This window comes from Melanotaenia boesemani, chromosome 11 (assembly GCF_017639745.1).
Source record: "Melanotaenia boesemani isolate fMelBoe1 chromosome 11, fMelBoe1.pri, whole genome shotgun sequence".
NCBI classification, from domain to species: Eukaryota; Metazoa; Chordata; class Actinopteri; order Atheriniformes; family Melanotaeniidae; genus Melanotaenia; species Melanotaenia boesemani.
In genome coordinates this window covers 3031070-3049197 of record NC_055692.1, presented here as the reverse complement: position 1 = coordinate 3049197, position 18128 = coordinate 3031070, and the positions used below count along the sequence as shown (strand labels likewise).

General features: G+C 43.6%; 1 protein-coding gene across 1 annotated transcript in view; it reads right to left on the bottom strand.

The window, feature by feature from the left end:
* The window catches only part of mmp11a (matrix metallopeptidase 11a), a 40022-nt gene that overhangs the window by 5860 nt on the left and 16034 nt on the right, over positions 1 to 18128 (bottom strand). The window contains exons 2-4 of the mRNA XM_041998918.1: positions 9697 to 9923; positions 5534 to 5677; positions 2641 to 2774 (exon numbers count right to left, since the gene is read on the bottom strand). Coding sequence (XP_041854852.1) covers positions 2641 to 2774; positions 5534 to 5677; positions 9697 to 9923 — 505 coding nt within the window. The remainder of the gene's footprint in view (positions 1 to 2640; positions 2775 to 5533; positions 5678 to 9696; positions 9924 to 18128) is intronic.

Sequence of the window (18128 nt, the reverse complement as noted above, 5' to 3'; positions counted from 1 at the left end):
GCGTTGTGGGGGGCTTGACATTAGGAGGAACTAAATCTCATCATGTTTCCAAAACTGTGTTTTTCTGAGCTACTTTTAAAAAGGGCAACACATGTAGAGTATTCCCACTTCTCCATGGACCACTACACCACTGCCTGTATGTATTTTAAAAACTATATTGCTTCAGCTGTACTAATCAAATATAAGTCAGGAAGCAGATGAATAATCAGTCTAGTTTAGTTAAGTTTGTCGAACATAAAGTAGCATTAATCACAGAGGAAAATATTGTTTATACCAGACTGTATCTCTCCCTGAGACATAGAGAAATACCAGCATGTAAAAAATGTAAGACTTGATTTAGTTTTCATTTAATTAAAATTGTTGCATACAAAAATATAATTTAAATTATCTGTTTTATTTATATATCCATCCATCCATCCATCCATCCATCCATCCATTTTCTGCTGCTTATCTGGAGTCGGGTCGCGGGGGCAGCTGCCTAAGCAGGGAAACCCAGACTTCCCTCTCCCCGGCCACATTTACCGAGGCGTTCCCAGGCCAGCCGAGAGATGTAGTCCGTCCAGCATGTCCTGGGTCTTCCCCGGGGCCTCTTTCTGGTGGGACGTGCCCGGAACACCTCACCAGGGAGGCGTCCTAACCAGGTGCCCGAGCCACCTCATCTGGCTCCTCTCGATGTGGAGGAGCAGCGGCTCTACTCTGAGCCCCTCCTGGATCACCAAGCTTCTCACCCTATCTCTAAGGGAGAGCCTGGCCACCCTGTGGAGAAAACTCATTTCGGCCGCTTGTATTCGTGATCTTGTTCTTTCGGTCACTACCCACAGCTCGTGGCCATAGGTAAGGGTAGGAACGTAGATCGACCGGTAAATCGAGAGCCTTGCCTTTTGGCTCAGCTCCTTCTTCACCACGACAGACTGATGCAGAATCCGCATCACTGCAGATGCCCCACCGATCCGCCTGTCAATCTCCCACTCCATCCTTCCCTCACTCGTGAACAAGACCCGAGATACGTAAACTCCTCCACTTGGGGCAGGAACCTATCGCAGACCCGGAGAGAGCACTCCATCTATTTCCGGCTGAGAACCATGGTCTCGGACTTGGAGGTGCTGATTCCCATCCCAGCCGGTTTACACTCGGCTGCGAATCGCTCCAGTGAGAGCTGAAGATCACGGCCCGATGAAGCCAACAGAACCACATCATCTGCAAAGAGCAGAGACCCAATCCCGAGGCCACCGAACCGGATCCCCTCAACACCTCGGCTGGGCCTAGAAATTCTGTCCAAGGTTATGAGCAGAATCGGTGACAAAGGCCTTGGCGGAGTCCAACCCGCACTGCTAAGGAACTCTGGGTGGACCTCATCCACCCCTGGGGCCCTGCCACCAAGGAGCTTCTTAACCACCTCAGCGACCTCAGCCCCAGAGATAGGAGAGCCAGCACCAGCTACCCCAGACTCTGCTTCCTCATCGGAAGACGTGTTGGTGGGATTGAAAAGGTCTTCGAAGTATTCCTTCCACCGCCTCACAACGTCCCGAGTCGAGGTCAGCAGCCCCCCATCCCCACTGTACACAGTGTTGACGGAGCACTGCTTTCCCCTCCTGAGCCGCCGGATGGTGGACCAGAATCTCCTCAAAGCTGTCTGGAAGTCATTCTCCATGGCCTCTCCAAACTCCTCCCATACCCGAGTTTACCCATCAGCTGCCTCTGGAGTCCCACAGGCCAAAAAGGCCCGATAGGACTCCTTCTTCAGCTTAATGGCATCCCTTACTGCCGGTGTCCACCAACAAGTTTGGGGGTTACTGCCACGACAGGCACCGACGACCTTATGGCTGCAGCTGCGGCTGGCCGCTTCGACAATAGAGGCACAGAACACAGCCCATTTGGACTCAATGTCCCCCGCCTCACCTGAGACATAGTTGAAGCTCTGCCGGAGATGACAGGGGACTCTGCCAGACGTTCCCAGCAGACCCTCACAACACGCTTGGGTCTGACCGGCATCCTCCCTCACCATCTGAGCCAACTCACCACCAGGTGGTGATCAGTTGACAGCTCCGCCCCTCTCTTCACTTCCACGTCCCTAGAGCTAGCTTTTGCAGCCAAGGATCAGACCGCCAGGGTCCCCGCCTCTGGCAGCCGGCCAGCTCACACTGCATCCGATCCCTATGGCCCCTCCTGCAGGTGGTGAGCCCGCAGGAGAAGAGGCCCATGTCACCCTTTTGGGCTGAGCCCGACCGGGCCCCATGGGCAAAGGCCAGGCCACCAGGCGCTCGCCTCCGTGCCCCTCCTCCAGGCCTGGCTCCAGAGGGGGGCCCCAGTGACCCACGTCCGGGCAAGGGAAACCTTGGTCCTTGTTTTCTCCTCATCATAGGGGTGATTTGAGCCGCACTTCCTCTGGTCCTCCCCTAGATACCTGTTCGCCATGGGTGACCCTACTAGGGGCGTGAGACCCCGACAACATAGCCGCTAGGATCGTCAGGATGCGCAAACCAACCTCCTCCACCACGATAAGGTGGCGGCTCAGGGAGTAGCTGTTTTATATGTATTTAAAAATCCTAATTAAAAAGCTCAAGCTATTTTTTAACCCAAGTCAGCATTTCACTAAAAGCCAGCCACCTTCCATCAGCCTACACTCCAGCACAGGCTCACCCATGTGGTTTCCAAGCGTCCAGTACTCCTCGTTGTCAAAGTGAATGTCGCCCTGTCGGTGTGTTCGGGGGAAGAAGGCGTGAGCGAGAATCCCACCCTGGCCATCAAAGGGAAGGTTGTCTCCATGCCAGGATCTGCAGGTTCACAACACAAATAAATAAATAAAGGATTAAAGCACAATTATTTTCATTCTGTTCTTTATTTTATTTACATATTATTACATTTACAATCACCCATTTAATTCCAGGTAAAACCAGGTATATAACAGTATATCCAGTATATATCCAGTATTTCACATTATGATGTAAGAAACTTTTCCAGATCTAGAAGCTATTTTAAATGTACAAACATGTACATTTTTTATTTTCTCATGTAACCCCTGGAGTGTCTCTAAATACCCTTATTTGAGAAACGTTGCCCTAGATCAGTGGTTCCCAACCTGGGGTCCGGGACCCCCAAGGGGATCTCCCAAAGAGCACTGGGGGTCCCTGCGCTTCAACATTAAGAGCCATTGTGATTATTGTCCACAAATTGTCCCTATTTTAAGGAAAAAAAGTAAGGCTGGATGTTGTTCACTTTGGCTTCATGAAAGGACCAGACTCAACCTGTTGGCTTTTACCCCGCCCACCAAGTAAGAGTACAGTTGGTTGTGGAAACACAACAGAGATCAGGGTTTACCGATTTAAACCATCCTGAGCTGGACATGTTGGTGGAAAAAGGTACAAACTGCAAGGGCACAAATTATATATCCACCAATCCATTCATCCATTCATCCATCCATCCATCCATCCATCCGTCCATCCGTCCATCCGTCCATCCATCCGTCAGTCAGTCCATCTATATTGTTTATTTATTTTTGTTGATGTATTTTGGTGTTATTTTCAGTTATGGGTGTTAGTAATAATGATATCAAAATTATTATTATTATTATTATACTGATGTGTTTAAACATTACTGATTTTTTGAAAAGAGGGTGGAATAATATAAGTTTTTACTTCTGCCACTCGTTTTCAGATATGTAAATAGAATATGTAGTTTCAGTTATGGTTGCTTTTTTAAATTATTTTATATATTTATATTCATTATTATTATTAATGTCTGTCTATTAATGTATGATTATCACATGTTTGAAATAACTAAAGTAACTAACTGAACTGACGTAGGAATCCTATTCTTTTTTGTTAGATATACAAACCCTAAGTACAGTTAATACCTGCAACACATTATAAAAAAGCTGGGTAAAGGTCCCGTTAAAAGATGCATGGATGTGATGGAAGATGTGGCCTTGAAGGCAGCATGTTGCTGTGAAATTAGCTCTGATAGGAGCCCTTCCCATCACAAAGCCTGACTTTTAGACCGCTTGCTACAGAAAGACATTTTATTTGTATTCCTGTTTCCTTCCCAAACTTCTCCTGCTTTGTGGTTGTACAGCTGATGGTGACATGAATCAAAACTGTGATTCAAACAGGGAAAAACCCACGAGCTGAAAACAACAAGCCACCAGATCTCCTGTAAAAGTCTGCACTTTGTCATCTGCTTGTCCCTGCTTGCTCCACTATATCTGTCAACATCTTGCAGCTCTGTTAATCTCTTTGTAGCAAAGACTTTTGTCTGACTCTGATTTAATCGGATTATTAAAATGCTTGGATCGGCGCCTGTGCTGAGTGAGATGCTCATGAAGATGTGTCAGCTGAGAGTGGCGCAGATGTATGAGCAGTTGTTTCATTACTATTTCATTTCCAGCTCAGTTTCCATGAAATTAACATGTAAGAAACAGTAAAAGTGAAAAATAAGGTCAATACAGTCTCGTATGATCAGCATCTCATCTCACACTGTCTGCATTTATTAAACAAAAACTGAAACTTTTGTCGCCGCCCTTCAATCTGGGAAGGTTATACGGTCACTTCGGCTGGTAGCTGCATCCACTGGTACCAGAAGGGGTTAGAAGTATCTGACTGGTTCATCCTGGTGTCAGATAATAACACAACCTGCTGCAGATCAGCGTGTTTCATGGGCCGTGGTCAGGAAAGAAAGTTCTGTGTCGAGTATTTGGAAGAATGAATTACTCAGGAACAGGGACCACATACAGAGAGGGTGATGTTGAGATATTTGAGTGTGAGGCTCAGAGTCAGTGATCGACTAAATTTTATGGACCAATCAGACAAATAAAGTGTCTGCTGTAAAAAAGCTGGTTGGCCCACTGGGACACTGCCTGGTATCCGGGTGACCAGTCCGTCCCTGGCTGCAGGAATCCATCTGACATTCAGCTGTTTCTTCCTCATCAGCAGCAGCGAGACGTGTTGGAACGACCACGTGACCATACGTTAATGTTAACGAGATCCAAACCAAGCATGGGAACAGCGCTGGGTCAAACGCCCCCACAGGAGTTTAGGACGTTCACCTCACCGCTATTAATGTTTGAACAGTAAGGGTCAGCTTCAGGAGGGTCTGATGAACGCTGAGGTCGTCTCCCAGAGTCTTTACTTCAGTACAAAATGCTGGAAATCAGCACGAGACTTTTAAACCCTTTGACGTATCGAGTCCACCGCAGCGGACATCAGTTTAAAGAGTCTTTCTGGCATACGCCCGGGCGAAGATGGTATATTTGCATATTTATGTGTAATATTGTTAACTGTTAATCCACTGCACAAAACCTCTTCTGGTATTTATTTCTTTTAATCTAATCAATTTATTTATTCCCTTTTCATTATTTATTTATCTTTATATATATATATTAATTTATATATATATATATATATATATATATAAAAAAAAAATAATTAAGAGCGTTCTGGTAAAGTTAAGGTTAAAAGTAAAACCAGTACATTTTGGATGTTTGAGCTTCTGAGTTTGTTCTGACTTCTTTTCCTTTTTCTTTTTGACCTTTGCTCACCTCAAGAAGTCGATGTTGATGTCGGCCTTCCCAGTGTACACCTCGGTGAAGGTGAGCGGTGTGACGTCGCTCCAGATTTTCAGGGCCTCCCGAAAGACCCTTCGCACCCTCGTCGGGTCCATCTGCTTTGGAAACCTGAAGATTCTGCAGGAGACCAGAGCAGGTGTAAAAAACACAAACTCACACATACAGGATGTAGAGCAGAAGGAAGGGACCACCAGGCTCACATCACTCTAAAATCTGCAGATATCTTTGCTAACAAAACATCACAACCTCCCCCTCTCTTTAGAGATAAAACCACCCAGACTGACGACTCCTCCTCGTCTGTCATTGACAATAAAAGGTTTTGGTAAATTAGTTAATTTACAAGTGGAAAACCCTCTTGAAGATACAATGGTTTGATTTTCTTAGAGATAAGTTAGTTTAATCACAGAGACTAGTTCAAACATTTTCAAAAGATTCATTTTGCTTGATTTTCTTTCTCATTTTTGGCACAATAACTTGGCAACGTGACTGTTTACGCTGAAACACTTCCAGTACGTACCTTACCCTGAAGCTACAGACTGTGGTTTAACCTTGCTGCTGCGTTGAGACATCCAGGTAAAAACAAACAAGCTAAGATGTGATAAAGTTTACCAAAGACGATTGAAACGGCAGATTTAAGCTCAGGTCTGTAGGGAGAAAAAAATGTAAATGTTATAGAGTCTGTCATCATTTTATTGATTAAGTTTGGTTTATTATTAAGAAATCATCTTTCTTTCTATCTGAACTGTTTTTCTACCCTGTTCTGTCCAGCATCATGACAGCAGAATGATGGTCTGGAGCCTTTTGGATGTGGGGCTTCCCTTGAATGTTAGATGTTTTTCTAGATTATTATTATTATTATTATTATTATTATTTTTAATGTGGCTTATTGCCAAATTTACACAAAACCGCTGGACCGAAGTAACAATGGAAGAAAGAGACTGAACAGAAAAGAGAAGGAAAGAGTAAAGAGAGAAGCAAAAGGTGGAAAACAAACCACAACAACAGCAATCCAATCTAAACAGAAAAAGCAGCAAACATCCTAAAGCTTTTAAGAAAACACAGCAGACAATCATCAGGAGCACCAGCAGGAAGAAAAACTGTGAAACTGCCATGGAGCACAGGCTCCAGAGGATCCAGACCAGTGACCCACCAGTCCACCAGGCACTGAACATGAGTCGAGAGGAGGACCCAGGGCCCAGACAGCCACCCACTCAAGTTGCCCCCAGCCAAGCACTCCAGAGACCATGATATGGCCCAAATGTGCATTTTTGTTTGGCTCAAATTTGGCCTTGACCTACAGCGTTGACTACATGAGTGTGGCTGCTGAAGCTGAGCCACATGACCACCAGATGTCAGCTGCAAACAGAAGGCTTTCAGTACCAGGACCACTTCTAGCCCCTATTTGCTGTAATCAGTGTCCAGGCCAACAACTGTGGACCACACGTGGGCCACAGGAGACTTCCTACAATCCCAACCAGGCCAGCAACTGAAGAAGAAAGCCTGTCTGTCCAGAACACACCCCTTTCTGTTTTATTTTGTAGAAAAGAGGTCAACAGGAGCAGGAGGCAGCAGGGTTTATGGGAAATGTGGTCCTCATTTGGAGGAGTAAGTAAAAGCTCAGCAGACATCCATCTCAATTACTGTCTGCTGTTTACAAAGAGTAAGTACGATAAGAGGAGAATCTGCGCTGAAGCGTGACGTTTTCTGAAAAATGTTCTTCTAAATCCTGCTGTGCAGAAAACACTGTTTGTTCAGTCATAAAGTGTATTTGTTCAAACACAAAGGTGATGATGAGTGAGCAGACTGGCTGACAAAGGGACTTTCCTCAGTCATCCTTTAACCACTGAGGGCATTTTCTGCAAATACCCTGAAGATCAAGGACTAAATATTGACTCTTTCAGTCTCACTGTCAGGATTTACAAGAGCAAACACAAAGAGTTACAGACTGTTTCTTCTGAAAGTTGAAAAATAAACATGTTTAAATGTTTAGAAGCGACTTTGCTGATTATATGAACTGAATGAAACGGGTGCATCAGCTTTTAGTGGCGCGGTAATCCAGAAAGGTTCATGAGCTACAAATCAACCACGACAGAAGGAAATTCAGCACAATTTGCATTCTTGGAGGGAGTCGAGGGATATCTGTCCGCACCATGAACATGAGCTCCTGCTCGGAGATGACTGCAATGCTCAGCATGGCATCAAAGCTAACGTGGCTGCAGATGTGCAGGAGGTTTGGTCTTCACAGTCTAACCAAAATACATGATCTGATGAACACATAATGCTCGTTAGCAGGATTCAGTCATCATTGGGTTTATTTTCCCTGCAGAACATCGTCAAAGTTGTGCTTTAACCTGGAATTTAGAGATTCAAAGTGAACATCTTGATTACAGTAAAATGCAACATCTGAGACTTTATAGTGACGTTCAGTTTCACTGTGTTCACTGAACGTCACATGACCAGAAGGATGTGACATCACTTTTTATTGATCATATTTCCATCTGTTTTTTAAGTCCCTCTTTGTTTTTCAGTAATTAAATCAAACATTTATGAGATTTTGTGTTTATAAGCCTGACTTAGATGTGTTTAAATGTGTTCGTGTTGGAGCCTGATCTTATTCCATGAATTATCAGCCTACTGGGTGTCGTCTTGTATATTTTTGGCTGTTAATCTGAAAGTGGATTTGGTTTTGTTATTGAATACAAATTAAACCAATACAGTGTTAATATTGAAATCCCCCCCGGACCACTTTGTACTGGAAAAGTTGGGCCCCAGCATAAAAAAGGTGAAGAGCGCCTGGTTTATGCCATTAAGAGTAAATTATTGAGCTTAACTTTTAATGAACGAAGTTTAAAAAGCAGGTCGTTTTATGAGCAGTCGGTTATCTGTACATGGTCGTGTTTAGTCTGTGTTCTGTTTTAGTGCGTCTGTCTTGTGAAGGAGATCAGTATGAGACTAAACTGGTTAAAGATCTTGTTGTATTTAACACCTCTGTGAAGTTGGTGAGAAGCTGCAGAGCAAAGCAGAGCAGCTAAAGACGGGAGCTGCTGGAGGGAATCCAGCCACAGTGAATGACAGACTTACAGAAAGTAATGAGAGATGAGGAAGCAGATAGAGCATTTGGAAAATATTGTCTTGGACTTATGATTCTTAAAAAGGGGTGCTGGGTTTCTTTCATCTGAGGCAGTGGCACCATGGCGTGTCTGGCAGTCGTCTGCTGGCTGCTGCCTCTCTGTCTGCCTCTCCCGGGGTCCCTTTCATTGTAGTCATTCTTTAGCGTAACAGAATATCAGGACAGCGAAAGCAAGGGTGGGGAAGCAGTGGGCTTTTAATAGCAGACTAATTAGATTCATCTGGATTGGACAACTATAGGGGACACCTAAGTGATGTGGCTAACCAGGATCGTTGCAACAACCCACAAAGACCTTCCCTAGTTTTTAAAAAGCCTTGGACGTCAGCACTGAATGAGGGGAGGATGTTAATCAGCACATATATCTGCTTTTATGTAGAATCAGTGACTGATTCAAGTTTGTGAAGCAAATTCTGCAGGTCAGCAGCGAGCAGGGTTGTTTTTACTGCTTAATGGTTGGTAACTACACTGAAAGAGCTTCCAGGTGGCTGCAAAATGTGCAGCAAAGGACAGAAGTCGACAAAATTAGCTTTATTTACGCTCACCAGTTCCACCTTCTGAATGTGGAGCTGAAATGGAGACTCATCAGACCAGCAATGTTTCTCCATCTTCTATTGTCTAGTTTGTATGTTTATAAAAGGTGCAACAAGGACTGACCTGCAGAAATAAACTGGAAAAAATGACACCAGAGACATTTCTGATTGAAACTAAACCCTTATTAATTATAAAACTAATTGTGTATCTTATATAATTATGGTTTCTTAGAGAAACAGCACAGTAACTCGGGATGTTCTGACGACTTCTGTAAAGAAGAATACTTCGTGATTAAGGTCTGTCCCCCAGTTTTCAGGGAATTTTGACGCCTCCATTCTCACACCACTAGATTTTTATACAAGCTGGTCTGTGTGTGGAAACTAGTGTGCATGACCTTGTTGTTTATGCACACGGTTCATGCGGTCTGACGTGTTCTTGGCCTCCTGAAGGTCTGAACTGATTCCAGGTGAAATACCTGTAGGTGAGGTCCATCTTGTCCATCCGTCCTCCAGACAGCACATAGCGTCTCTGGCGCTGTCGGCCCCCATAGTGCACCTCCTTCTGGGTGGGGTAGTCCGGCACGCCACAGCGAAGTCGGCTCCATGTGTTGGAGGTGTTTGTCGACGAACTCGCCTCCTTTACCAAATCCTGAGAGTGAGGAACCTTTCCTCTCTTTTTCAGGTCCGGGAACATCTCAGAGGCCTGAAACAACAAATGAGTTAGTTTATTTCCAGGCTTTGACTGGTTTATGCCCCGGAAAACAAAACATGTTAAAGCTGAGTGAACCAACACAAGTAAGGAAACTAGCTGCAGTTTTTAAAGTGAACTCAGTTAAGACTTCTGCTGTGTGAACCTAGATGAAGAAGATATCTCAAAACAGAATCTTAAATTGAACAAAGTTGAATAGATATTCAGGTCTGCTCATGTCTTTGAGCCAAAACAAGCCATGTTGTTGAGCAGGGGTATCATGATTACTTAATTTCACACTTAAGCGCAGTATTAAAGACACACTACGCAACTTTCCGACCTTAAACCTGCATTTCTGACTTGTTTGATGACATCGTGACATCTGCACATTTCTAGAGCCGTTGCGGCCCAGCAGGGTCCGGAGGCTGAAAAACTACTTTTTCATCCGAGACGCTGCAGCTGAGTTTTACTTTACGCACTGCGCCACTCGCTAGCAAGCAAATATAAACACAGCGGCTGTTTTCAACCGTGGCTTTTTCAGCAAAGAAATGCAAGAAGACATTATCGGAGGAAGAGAGGAAAAGAGAGAGAGAGACAGGGCAAGAGATAAGACAAGAGTCGAGATAAGACTGACTTTTACTGGCTGGGGAGATCCCAGGGTTCAGGCAGGATGCAAAATGGATGCTGTATTAGCTGCTGATAGGGGGCGCATTACTGAGAAAATCTGCAAAAGTCCAGTAGCGTGGCTCAAACGCAACGATTAATTAATGATAAAGATTCCTTAATATTGTTTCTTTCCATAAAAGATTACTTCTCTCATTCACCACTAACTCCATCTTACAAGTCAGTTGCTAATAGCAAACACTTACTCTCCATCCGTTCACCTCCTGGAAAGAGGGGGAAGCTGCTGAACCCTGGGGAGGGATGTAGGTTTAAGTTGTTGCATTTGCATTTATTGACTTTTTTCAAGCGCTTTTTACATTGTTGTGTTATCTGCCAACGGTCAAAACCGACTACACTGTAAATATTCTGCACTTTCATAAATGAATAACAAGGTACCTGCAAAAAGCTTTTGCTGTCTGTTGTTTATTAAACTGGCCTGCAAACTCCTGGAGTGAGCTTAGGTCTTCTATTAATCCTCCTACTACTAAACTAAACTAAATTGCCTTCTCTTTTCAATATTACTAGCTTCATTACTAAGTTAATTTTACTGGGACTAAAAGCCGGTGGGAAGGCTTTACGAGCTGGTTTTACTGGGACTAAACGATGGCGGGAAGGCTTTACGAGCTGGTTTTACTGGGACTAAACGCTGGCGGGAAGGCTTTACGAGCTGGTTTTACTGGGACTAAACGCTGGCGGGAAGGCTTTACGAGCTGGTTTTACTGGGACTAAAAGCTGGCGGGAAGGCTTTACGAGCTGGTTTTACTGGGACTAAAAGCCGGCGGGAAGGCTTTGCGAGCTGGTTTTACTGGGACTAAACGATGGCGGGAAGGCTTTACGAGCTGGTTTTACTGGGACTAAACGCTGGCGGGAAGGCTTTACGAGCTGGTTTTACTGGGACTAAACGCTGGCGGGAAGGCTTTACGAGCTGGTTTTACTGGGACTAAAAGCTGGCGGGAAGGCTTTACGAGCTGGTTTTACTGGGACTAAACGCTGGCGGGAAGGCTTTACGAGCTGGTTTTACTGGGACTAAAAGCCGGCGGGAAGGCTTTATAAGCTGGTTTTACTGGGACTAAAAGCCGGAGGGAAGGCTTTATAAGCTGGTTTTACTGGGACTAAAAGCCGGAGGGAAGGCTTTATAAGCTGGTTTTACTGGGACTAAACGCTGGCGGGAAGGCTTTACGAGCTGGTTTTACTGGGACTAATATAAAACTATTCCTGTAGACTATGCTGGGGATTAGTAGGAACTAGTTTAGCTATTACCAGTTACTCATGTATCTAAGGATAGTTATTAGAGTTTAATAGAATATTAATGAGAGATGTTCATTTAGGGGCACCACCAGAGAAACTAACGACTAAAAACTGGTATCAGTCTTAAAAGTTTGTTAGTCTGTACACGTCAAGCTGGGAAAGATATCACTTTTCCAAAAAAACCTTTCTGAAAGTCCTTCAAGGGGTTTTGGAGCTATTACTGCAGACTGTGTAGACAAGCTTTGTTGTGTTTTTTAAGGGTTTAGGCTAATCAAGAATAAACCATAAACTAGATTAATATGTGTAGATATTTAAATAAGTTTTTGTAAAATATTGTAATTGTGCCAAATTTGCCCGATCTGATCCAGTCATAAGACGTTTCTAAGGCATCAGATTTTATTCTCCACTGGTGTAGTGTTTGAATTAATTTACCTACATATGCTGCATGCGCAGCCAGTGGGATGTCAGCCATTAGCCCAGCTAGAAGCTGCTCCAGGGGTTCACTGGGTCAGATCACCCAAGTTAAAATGAGTTGTGTGTATCTCCTACATCTGGCTAGTAAGTCACCAGTAACATCTTATCATTGGCTTTAGTAATGATCTGGACTCTGAAAGTTTCTAGAAAGTCAAAATTTAGCCTTCTCTGCTGCTCCATAGAGTGTTCAATCCATTGCTCTTACTCAGAAAAAGATGGAAAAAAAAAAACAAACCAAGAGCCAAGATGGAAAACCCACAAAAAGGCTGAATTGTATCTTAATACTTTCTGGACAGGAATCTGCAGCATGTTTAATTCATTCGGAGCTCTGAGGTTGATCCCAGCATGAACTCCCAGTCAGGTCATGGAGCTGCGTACTTCGCCCAGTCGGTCCCAGAGTGTCCCATTATCGTTACTGCCCCCCCCTTCCCCACCAGATCCAGAGGAAATGGCTCTGCTCATTTCCACAGAAGCAAATTACCGAGCGGAGCTGTCCCATCCGCACCTTGTCATGTGACTCAGTCCATAAGCACATCTGCAGCTCCGCGCTGCCGCCAAATGTTGGGTGTTCTCCTCAAATCACAAAATTACGTGCATTTCCTGTTCCGATGCAGATCAGAACAACCTGTGGGAAAAGACGCTATCAATTTATGGTGTGGAGAGGAAAGAAATTACCTCCATCATCAGATCCTGTGGCTCTTCCCACAGCAGATAAAGGCTCACAGACCTCGTCCTCCAGGTCACTTCTACCGACACGGTCATGTTTCATTTTGCTTGGTGGTTTCATGATATTTTGTAAAACAAATTAATAAATCCTGCTGAAAGCTAATTTCACATTTTTCAAAGTTATCATCTTGTTTCTTATCAGAACAAAAAATTAGATAAAAACAACTTCAGAGGATTAAACACAACATTTATATTATTATCATTATTTATTTAGCTAAACTAATTTAATATTGAGCAAAAAAAGTATAAATATTGATATTAAACAGAAATATATTGAATAGACATTTTAATTGGAAATTAGAATAAATGAAAATAAATATGAATAATATTGATATTAATAAACATATATAATAGATTAAATGTGAAGAAATAAATAAAAACTTAAATGTAAAATGAACTTCTCTCCATGACGCAGCAGCTTGTTGAACCACCTTCAGTCCGACGCCAGCAGACTCTCATGGTTGTGGAGGAATTCTGCTCCACTCTTCTTTCCACCGCTGCTTCAGCTCATTCAGGTTTGCAGCATCTGAAGGTCCCACCACCGCGTCCCAGTCAGGATGAGGTCTGGACTCTGGCTGGACCAGGTCAACACCTGGTTCTGGTGTAGATCTGCTGCTGCGTTTGGGATCTTCGGTCTCTAGGGGTCGAACAGACTCACATCTGACTCTAGAATACTTTGGCTCATGGTCCACTCAATGACCCCAAGGCGTCCAGATCCTCATCCTCCACCATGGTGCTGGATAACTGGTATGACGGGTTTGTGACTGAACTTTGGTCTGGTCTGTCTAAAGGACATTGTTCCAGGAGTCTTGTGGTTTGTTCAGAGGCAGCTTTGCCAGCCGAAGCCCTGCTGCCATGTTCTTTTTAGAGAGAAGTCTGTCTCCTGCAACCCTTCCAAAAGTCAGCTGTTCATCTCATTACTGATGTCTTTCCTCCGTGGCACTGTGTTAACACACCTGAATGCTGCAGAACTTCATCACCTTTTGATAAAAGTTTTATTTAACTGAAACAGTAATGATTTATAGTACCAAATACCACTTTTTGTCCCCATTTGGAAATTTGACTTGGACTCAAGTGCTGTTACATTAGCCGCCTCTAGCAGCGTCAATGCACCACACACAGTCACAAACCGCTGTCATCAACAACAACCATCAGCCACAGCAGAAATCACAAATATGTGACTTAGTTTTTCACTTTACGTCATCTGAGACTGTATTTAGTAAATTATAAAACCCGGTGGGGACTAGATTATGTTCTATCTCCTGGTACGTAAAAGCCAAGAACAAGGAAAGAATGCTCTGCGCTCTTTGATAAAAGGTAAACTAATTAGGAGTTTGTATTAATGTGAATGCAGTTCCAGTCATGTTTAAACAAGCCTGACTTGCTCCACGCAGCAGGTCTCCGCTGTGCGGTTGTTCAAGGTTATGGGGAACAAAACCCAGCAGGATTCATGGAATGTGCTCTAGACGGCAGAAACAAAATGACTGATGGGTCTGGATCACAAAAAGAAAAAAACAACATTGCACCCCCTCCGGCTCCTCCTCCTGTGTTTCACTTTGTTTGGAGGAGATTTCAGCTGCTTATTCCACTGCACAAAGCACTTATTCATGTTAGGGAGGAGGGTGGGGGGTGTATGCTCATGTCCTGCAGCTTCTCTCTTAATGGCTTGTTGGAGACGTCATGAATGAACTGCAGCCTTTAAAGAGGTCCCCCACCCACCCCCACCCCCACCTGTTTAGCTTCTACTTGCTGTTTTTATGGAGTTTAGTGTTGGTAGAAATATGTGACCTTAACCACATTGAGGCTCTGTTCTCTGAGTGTTATCTGCCTTCCTGCAATGGAGCCTGATAAAAAAAACCCTGATTAACAACAAAAAGCCTTATCATGGTGCAAAGCAGCTCTGAAAGTTCTCAATCTAAAGCTTGTTGACATGAAGCTGCACAGTGGAAAATTACCAGCATGGAATTTGGTTGGACCCGACCACTTTGTAAAGGCACTGAGTTCAGTCATACGGAGGTTTTAATGAGATTTTTATGCCGTTATGACATCTTATTTTCTCTTTTAACATCAGATAGATCTTTTTAGGAAGCTTGTTTTAACCCCTGCAGGACATGAAATAAACATGTTTCATGTGCAAAGTCCCATGAGACACACATCAAAGTGAGGTTGTTGTCATAAAGTTTAGCAGTAAAATGACTTTATTAAAGGGCCCATATGGAGTTTTTGTCCACTAACTGAGCTGTAACATAGAGCTGTCACAACATATTTTAAATCATATGTGGTGTAAGCACGATTAAATGCATTCATCACATCTACATGACGACCCAGCTGACACAGTGCCAGGTCCGACTTGTTTGGTCTGGTCTCTGTTCCTCTGAGGAAGATGGTTCAGGGGGATATAAAAGGAAACGAGTGATTTTGGCTGATGTTAAAGTCATAAAGCACCTGGTAGATGAGTTCACCAACTTACTGCTGCAGGTCTGAACTGCAGCACAGAGCATAGGGAAGGAACTTTAGCTGTGGTCATAAATCAGCAACGTGGCACGTTTCTACAGGGTTGTGCCAAGCTATAGACAGATTTATGAGTCTTAAGAGCTTTAGAAAGAACATTTTTATCTTTAATTTGCTGCTTTGTGTTCAGGATCGTTGCTACTTAATCAAATTCAGCCAATCCTCTTTATTTCTGCACGTCTTTGCAACTTTGATCAATCACAGAACTCCTCCACCTGATACACACGTCTTCAAATTTACTTCCTGTTTCTAAACTGATCGTGCAGAGACGTACGAGACAAACACTGACCTGGACAATATTAAATGTTAGATGTCAATGTCCATTTCATTCATACAGCACATTCACTGCGACCTGAAACGGCCTCAAGTGCTTTGCAATGAAACAGTAAAAACACAAACAATAAAAACAATGAGCTGAATAAAATTATTTATAATCAAATCAAAGATAAAATAAAATAAATGTTGAGCACGACTGTGTTTAAAAGCCAGTGCAACGAGATGAGTCTTAGTTAGGGACAGGGCCACAATTTAGAACCCCGTGAATTTAAGCCTGGATGAGAAAACTCCAGGAGGAGCTGAGTAGAAGACTTCAGGGCTCTGACTAGAGCATGTTGGTCTCACAGTCAAATAAAATGGAGCCAATCCATTTACAGCTTTAAAAACAAGTATCTTAAACTGGAACCTATATGTTCAAGTTCGAGTTCAAGTTCATTTATATAGCACATTTTCTGCAACAGCAGTTGCCCAAAGTGCTGAACAATAGAACAAAAAACAGTCCACAGTTGAAAATAAAACACTACACAATAAAACAATATAAACCAATGAAAATAAAAATTGATAAAAAAGATAAAATAATAAAAACAACAAAACTAGAATTAAAAACTAGAATAAAACTAAAAAATAAAACACGCGAATGTCAAGCTCAGTTTTGTTCAAATGCCAGCGCAAAGAAGTAGGTTTTGAGTAAAGACTTAAAACCAGCGACAGACTGAGCAGCTCTGATATGAAGCTGTTCCACAGATTAGGAGCAGCAACAGAGAAGCTCTGTCACCCTGGATTTAAGTCTGGCATGTGGGACCTTCAGTAGGAGCTGTGAGGAGGACCTCAAAGTCCTGGCTGGAGCATGCTGGTGTAGCAACTCTGACAAGTATGAGGGAGCCAAACTATTTAAAGCTTAAAAAACAATGAATAAAATCTTGTACTGGGTCCTAAAACTAACAGGAAGCCAATGCAAGGAGGCGAGCACGGAGGTGATGTGATCATGTCGTCTCGTCCCTGTAAGCAACCGAGCAGCAGCGTTTTGGGCAGCGTCAGTCGATGTAGATGGATGGCAGCGACATGACATGACTGCATCTAACCTGCTCAGTCCAAATACGAAGAAGAGAAACATGCTGTTTAATATCACCATCAAGGTGCTTTTCCCAGTGTTCTGTGTGAAAGCGCTGCGACACTGTGGTGGAAGATAAACGAACGTAGTCAACCAACAAACATTTTTCTACCACAAAGCATTGTCAGAGAATACCTGAGATATGAGAGCAGATGCGATGAATCGCCATGGTGGAGTTTATAACATCCAGATCTGCTCCAGAATTCAGGCCACAGGTGTCAAACTCAAGGCCCGCGGACCACATCCGGCCCATGGGTGAATTATCTTTGGCATGCATGATAATATCTAATGACTATTAGAGCTAGCCCACATTAGGGCTGCAACTAATGACTATTCTGATGGTCGATTAGTCACCGACTATTAAAACGACTAGTCGACCAATCAGATTATGTATCTCACGATTATTAGATATGGATCTTATTTCACTTTCAGCTTTTAAATCTTGCTTGAGGTTGTTAAGTAAGTCCGACGTTCCTCCTCTTTAAATGTTCAAGCATTGCAGACGTACTTCCGTGGTACACAAGGTCCGCTTTACAAATCTCACATGTATTTAATTTATTTTGTAAGTTTAACGTGAAGTTATCCCAGACTTTTAACGTTCTCCACCGCCGTTTTCCTCCCTGGTCCGACACCATATTTTTCCCTAGCGGACTTTATGGCGCATGTGCAACTCTCAGCAGAGATAAAAAAAGAAGACGATGTCTCACTCTGTATTTTTTTCCCCTCTTTGCGCATGTGCATTGTGCAACTTTCAGCAGAGATAGGATTAGAAGACGATGTCTCACTCTGTAGTTTTTTTTTTTTTTTTTTTTTTGCCAACAATAGTTGATGGCAGAATTTGTTGTCGACTATTTTTATTGTCATCATGCAGCCACATACACTACAAGTCCCACAATGCACTGCCAGTGCGTTTGCACATCAGCCACTGGCCTGTGAGCACAAACCTTCCTCCTTCTCTAACAGCCTGATGGAGCTACTCACGTGTCAACTTTGTGCCCAGGATAAAAGCAAGCATTTTTAAACGTGAGTCTGAGTGGAAAGACCGTTGCTGACCATGTCCGCCGTCAGCTCGCCACCAGCAGCAGCTTGTGGGACAGACTTCGCTGCATCCTCCCTCGCTGTGGATGAGCACACTCACACCTTTGGACACTGCCCAGCTGCCAATTTTCATCCGGGGTGAGGACTCAGTGAGTCGGGGCCCTGCAGAGTTT